The 6,984-nt window shown below is 47.5% G+C and overlaps 1 protein-coding gene across 1 annotated transcript in view; it reads right to left on the bottom strand.

Moving 5' to 3' along the window:
- The window catches only part of UBE4B (ubiquitination factor E4B), a 113,725-nt gene that overhangs the window by 73,326 nt on the left and 33,415 nt on the right, over positions 1-6,984 (bottom strand). The window contains exon 2 of the mRNA XM_011363578.2: positions 5,391-5,577. Coding sequence (XP_011361880.1) covers positions 5,391-5,577 — 187 coding nt within the window. The remainder of the gene's footprint in view (positions 1-5,390; positions 5,578-6,984) is intronic.

Consider the following 6,984-nt stretch of genomic DNA (forward strand, 5'->3'; position numbering starts at 1 on the left):
TTGTGAGACTTTGCTCAGGTAGTCCTAGGAAACTAACACTGAAGCAGATGGCATTACAAGAAGCTGGGACAACAGAGGGAGACGCAGCCGGCAGGACTCACTGCAACTGCCCAACCCTTGCTTTAGTGACGTCATCGGAAAGCATCTCAACTAAGAAGGCAGCCAAGACACCGCCGAGTCGCTCCTGGAGGAGGGACTCCTGCCCACGAGCGGCAGCCCGCCCGGCAGTTGTCTCTGTTAGAATGCACCTCTTGATTCTGGAACAGAAGTCTCTCAGATCTACCTACTGGCCCTACCTCTATCACCCAGGACCACAGAAAACAAGCAGAAGCCGTCATCTTCGCGGCAACGTCTCACATTTTTTAAATGAAAAGCCCATCACATCCTCCTAAAATTTCTTTTCCTTAAGCTACACATGCTGTGTAGTTTTGGTTATTATCTCTTGTGATTCATTTATTAATTCAAAAGATCTTTACATTCAGCACCTATCATGTGCCAGGCACGGGACAGAGCAGTGAATAGAGTGGACAAAGTCCCTGCCCCATGGAGCTTCCACTCTAGCGGGGGAGGCCGAGAACACAGCATACACGAGGAACATACGTGCCCCACCAGCCGGCTTGAGAGCTCAAGAAAAAGTGTCGATGTCAGCACTGGCCACCGCCCAGGCAGGTCGGGCTCCACTCACTCGTGTGTCCTGCTCCGCTTCCTTTGCATCCAGGTCTGACAAACGTGACGAGGCTGAGACTGAGAGATTCAGTAAGTCAAACCGAAGACAAACGCAAGAGAAAATTCCACTGCCTTCCAAACGAACCACTGAATGGGAGAAGCAAGCAGGCGAATCGTAAGGAGGCGCGGACCGCCAATACGCGCTGTACTTTCCACAAGCACTGCCTTATTTACTTCTTTTAGCTGTTTAACTTTGTAGCGGGAGGCTAGGTCAAGTTTAAATGGCAGTGCTGCCCCTTTTTACATCCAAGAACTACTGACGATGGAGGCTGCACCTGCCTCTCCCACGGCCTGGCTGGCGGGCGGGGGGCGGGAAAAGACCAGGCATGCTGGTGAAGGCAGACGCTGGGAGGGCGACAGTGAATAAGGACCACGCTGGTCCAAGGTGTCCTACAGGCTGTAAGAGGCCGTTTAAGCAGAACGTCACTTTTGCTGTTGTTGTTCAAAAGATTTTAATTATCAGAACGCACAATTTTTTTTCAACATGCAAATAAGCTTTAAAACCTGGGGGAAAGACGTATCTATGCCAGACAGAGGTTGTGCTTTTAGATAGAGTGGCCAGAGAAGGTCTTACTGAGAAAGTGACACTTAAACAAACATCTGAAGAGTTAAGCGAAAAGCCCCTGTGGATTTTAGGGCATGACCATTCTAGGCACAGAGATGGCAAATACAAAGACCCAAACAGGGATCAGCTTGGAATGTTCCAGTACAGCAGGGAAGCCAGTATGGCTGGAACAGAGGGAGTAAGAGGAGCAGCGAGGGAGGAGGTCAGAGCCTTACTGGGACAGATCACACACAGCCCTGGTCACCGTGAGGACGGCGACTTTCATTCTGAGTGGGGCAGGGAGCCAATGGAGGGTTTTGAACACAGAACTGATGAGACCTGTCTTATGAGGGGTTTGTTTTGTTTTGTTTAAACTTGTTTATTTAATCAAATCATATAAATCTGTTTACCCAATCTGCTAGGAGCATAGCTAATAATATCTACCTGTTTGCGATTATGAATGGTGATTATGTGAGAAACATAATTAGGACTCCACAGCATAGAGGTACACTGCCAAGAACTAACCACTCAGAGTTTCCAATTCTTTCTGTTAGTCTGTGATAGCAACATCATGAGCTTGCTGTAAAAAATAACACTGCTGTTATAGGATGCTGCACTTATGCTTTAGTGAGACCCACTGGCTCTGCACTGAAAACAGACTGAAGTGAATTGGGCAAAGGTGGGCCTGGAGAGATCAGTTAAGAGGCCAGTGAAGATACGCTGATGCTTGGGACCTAAGTGGCAGCAGTATACATGGTGAGATGAGATGGGATGAGATGGGGAGAATCTGGTCTAGCTCTGTTTTGCTGATGGACCTAGAACAGGGGCCAGCAAGCTACAGTCCACAGGCCACATCTGACCCACTACCTGTTTTTGTAAATAAAGTTTTATTGGAACACGCTCCTTCTTTACATATCGTCTATGGCTGCTTTAGTGCCCCTAGGGTAGAGAAGAACAGCTATGGCAGAGACCACACGGCCTTCAAAGCCGAGTTTCATGACCCCAAATAATCTCGAGTACGAGGTAGAAAGAAATAACATTTCAGGCTTAAGCAACTAGGAAAAAAAAGGTTCATTTATAGAGACGGGGTCCTAGGAGATGAGACGTGAGGACGTATGAGGGGCTCGATTCTGGCATGCTAACTGTGAGGCGCTTGTTAGGTGACGTCTGAGTCTGAGGCTTAAAGAACAGGTCTAACCTGGCCTATGAACTTGGGGGTCATCGGATTAGACACGGTAACTAAAGCCAAGAAACCAGATAAAAACGGTAAGAGAATATAACACGGAGGAAGAGGATGAGGGTTAAATGTTGAGCCCTGGCACCCTAACATTTAGGAGACAGGGAAATGAAACAGAACCGTACAGAGAGCTAAGAAGGAACAGCTGGAGATACGATGGAAACCAGGAGCGTGTGGTGCTCTGGAAAGCAAAAGAAAGTGTTTTGAGGAGAAGGGGGCCAGAGCCATGTCGAATGAGGCTGACAGGTCAGGTCGGACGGTGACTCAGAGTAGATCACGAGAGGCCTCACGTGACTGGAGCTGATTCAGCAGAGGCTGTGAGGACAGAAGGAGAGTGAGAACAGGCAACTCATGCCCCAAGTTCTGTTGTGAAGGGTACCGAGACGTGGGAGGGAGCCGGCAGGGGAAATGAGATCCCGAGTCCCTTTTTATTTATTCCCGTGATGGGAGAAGGAACAGCAGGTATTAATGGCTGTTAAAAATAAATAAATAAAAGTTTTCCACTTGAGATGAAAAACCTGACGAAGCGGGAGAGGCAGTGACGGCTGGAGCCAAGGCTCTGGGCAGGCGAGAGGAGAAGGGATTTGGGGTACGGCCTTCGCCAAGGGCAGGGGCACACGAACAGGTAGGCAGATGAACGCGAGTGATGATGGGAGCTTCAGGAGTTCCCTTTCTGCCTGTGTCTGTTTCCTCACACCACCAGCTGAGAGCATGGAGGAGAATCGGGTGCAGACTGGAGAAGGAATGGAAGAGAAAGAGATTAGCAGAGTGGGAGAGCGGGTCAGAAACCTGGTAGAACTGCCTGCCAGTGCTGAGGTCTCCCTGAGCTTATGAAATGAGACACACAGCATGGTTCTGGGTTTTTCTCTAGCCCTCTTTCGTTGCGTGAGGCAGAGAGTAGGTGGGGATTTAAGACCAGGACATGGTTTAACCGAGCAAATTAAGACAAAGTGAGAAGAGTGACAAAAATGACTGACTGTAGAATTTAAGCAAGGACGAAAGTGAGCAAGTGAGGGGAGAAAGGAGCGAAGAACATGACGAGCTCATGGAATCAATGGACTGTGGCCCCAGTGGGCCCGCAGGGGTCCTGGATCTGGGCACCAGAGGGACTGAGCTTGAAAGCTGAAGGTGGTGGTCAGAGAGACAGAGATGGAAAAATCTAGAACATGACCACGGCAGTGAGTGCCTGAAGTCAGGTAGAAGACAAAAGGTCACTGAAGGAGAGGCGCTCAAGAAACTGAGAGCTCAGAGTCCTGGGAGGGTCAACCCCGTGGTACTGACACCGTCACGAATTAAGACAGAAACGGTGTTGGAGAAGGCGACAATGGACAGAACGAGGCAGGGTGAGCGGGTCGTATGGTGTGATGACACAAGACTCACTGTGTTTTTAGGGAGGAGGATGAATGGTCTAGAAGAGAAAAAGAGAGAGCAGAAGAACAGAAATCCCATGAGAGCACGGAGGGGAGGGACGTTTACAGGGTAGGATTTTGCTGCTGGCGGACCGTGAGGATTTCAGAATTTGGGAAGGGGGAATGGAGGTTCAGAAAGGCATACATGTAACAAGGCGTGTGCAGATGAGAGACTGGGGGATAAGGCACAGGCCTACGAGACACGGTGGCTGCCATCTGCTGAGATCACCCTGGTGGGGCTGCGAGCTTGCCAGGCACATGCAGATGTCTGGGTCTCCTGCCTGACCTCTGCCGATGTGCTGAGAGGCCCTCCCCGCCCCGCCAGGTCTCCGCCGGACAATTTCTAGCATTCCATGTGGGGCCTGATCACGGTGAGACAAGTGGCACCGTTTCCAAGGAAAAGGCAAACACATAACTGGAATCCTAAACCCTGCCCCTACCGGAGGACCCGCACAGCTTCTCAAAGACGGTGTACGGAGGAGACGCTGCAGGCAAAGGCACTGTTGTTACTAACTGAACCGCTCTCGCTTTTATAATTAACAGGATTATGTATAAGCGTTTATAGCTGCACAGGGAAGAGTCTACAATGATGTCTAATAAAAATTACAGTGGCAGAAACTCTGTAAACATTTTTAATTGACTAGTTACCCTAGATCGAGAAAACATTATCTGGAAGGCGACTAGGAGAGAGTGCATTTAAATGCAGAACTAACGATTATATGTTAAATTGTTAGATGACATGTTGATTGATGCTGGTCTCTTAGCACCTATTTTTTCATAATTAAAATCTTAAGTAATTATAGAATTGTTATGATGGTAATAATTATTATGTTTGATAGAAATGTTCATGTAGAGAAAGGACAGAGAGTTTTAAATATTTAGTATGAGTCAGTATCATGGTTTCTGAGTGAAGACAGTCCTGGATATCAGCCACGAGCTCATTAATTATAAAGAAATAAAGCTTTATGACAGTTAAATAATTGTCAATGAGATAGTTATAAAACATCATTATCAGGTAAACTTTTATATCCTGAAAATTTAGAGAAAGAATTCTATGCCAATGTACAATGAAGACAAGAAAATCTGTAACCAGAGGCTTGTTAATTTAACCACCATTTCAATCTTACATTTTCATATTATTTTATCTTAAAACGAAAGCATCGACCAAACTCAAAATCAGCAGAACCAAATTTAGTCTTAATCATTTTGCCACCAGAGAAAAGACCTAATCCTGTTTGAAAAAAAATATAAAGTTATAGAAAGGAAAACAATTAGTTTTAACAAATCACTATCAAAATGAACAGCCATTAACACAAAACACCGTAATGATAAAATTTCAACTACTGCCTGCAGGGTTTAAAAAAGCTGCTGTCCAAGTTGTTTTACCCCGTTGCGGCAATGTCACGACTGGGAGCGTCATAAGCAGCTGGGATGAGAATCACGAGCACGTCGCAGGTGTGAGGCTAAGGCTTACCTGATGCACCTATTGGGGAGGTAGCTGGGGTCATGCTGTGGACACTGAGGCCCAGGCTCTGGGAGGGGCCGGGGGCCGACGCTGCGAGGGGAGGCCCCGGAGGGCTCTCCCTCTGGGGAGAGGTGAGCGGGGTGGTCGGCTGGGAGGTCTGTCCTCCGGCAAGTCGTGCCAGGCGCCTCCGGCGTATCTACAACAGGAGGGGAAAAGGGCATTCTGTAACTGAACGGAGACACAGCTCTGCCCGAGAACGCAGCCGCCGCCGCCGCCAGCCCTACCAGGGCCGAGCGGCCAAACACGCCTCGAGATAAAAGCACTCGGTCGAGACAGTTACGTGGTACATCAGTATTTCTGTGAGCTACCACCTCACTCTTTAAAAACTGTATCTTAATCTCTTTACCATCTCCGTTTATCGCACCTCCTTGACTGATACTGTGATAATATACAGTAAGCATACTACACTTTAAACACTAAAGCCTGCTGTGATTTTAATAAAACTATATAAATTGGTCATCTTAAATAGGTGAGACTGAAAATAAATATCCAATTTAATTCACTAAAACAATGAGAGAAAGTAACAAAAGTTACGCTAAGACTAACTTTACTATCATTTTCAAGAGCAAAATAATTAGGTTTTTCTTGATTTCAATAAAAATATAATCTTCCTTATACTAATATATATCCCGGAGTTATGAAGCAATTACAAGTATGTACCACACAATCCCAGTGGACCACAGAAATGTTTCCCAAACATCCTGATAGTCATTAATTCATAACCAGTCAATAAACGCCCACTGGCCACCTGCCGTCCCAGGCGGTGAGGAGACGAAGCCATCACGATAAGGCTTCTGGCTCCGCGCAAACATCAAAGAAACCAACCAACTAGGCTGCTCGCACTCCTTCCACCGTGAGTAAGGAAGATGAAGAATTAAATTAGGACCAGTGCTAACTGGGATGGACTTCACCTTGCCTGAACTAGGAATCTATCTGTTACCCTGGCATTGTGAGAAATCTGCTCCTTTTATTGTTCAGACAACCAAGAAACACCCCGATTTGTGACTTCAAAGTCCAAACGCCCTTCCTTGTGCCCCTGCTGCAAACACACCTATTGATGAATTTATACAAAACCCTGAACTGGTTCGGTTGCTCATCTAGCTACTGAACCAGATTAAGTGCCTTTCAGGAGAGGATTAGGTCATATTTATTTAACAAACACTGACATAGCGCTCGACTACCTTCTAGCAATGTTCAAGCACTCGACGCGTATGTGCTGACCTAATCGTCATAACCCAGTGAGGTGGGTACTTATATCACAGGCGCGTCCCCCGCAACACGCACAAACCGAGGCGAGGGCAGGCTGGCTACCCTGCCTGACGCGGCAGGGGCAGGCCTGGAACGCGAACCCATGTGGTCCGGCCCCCATGCCTGTGCTCTCACCACTCCAGCGGCAGTTGGGGACCTCTGCGGGTCCCCAAGGCCTTGCCAGGGGGTCTGTGAGGCCAAAGCTCTTTTCATAACAACACTAAAACATCTGCCTTTTCACTCTCATTCAACAAGTGCCCAGTGGCATTTTCCAGAGACCACATGACATGTGACG

This window comes from Pteropus vampyrus, unplaced genomic scaffold (assembly GCF_000151845.1).
Source record: "Pteropus vampyrus isolate Shadow unplaced genomic scaffold, Pvam_2.0 Scaffold86, whole genome shotgun sequence".
In the NCBI taxonomy this organism is placed as follows: Eukaryota; Metazoa; Chordata; class Mammalia; order Chiroptera; family Pteropodidae; genus Pteropus; species Pteropus vampyrus.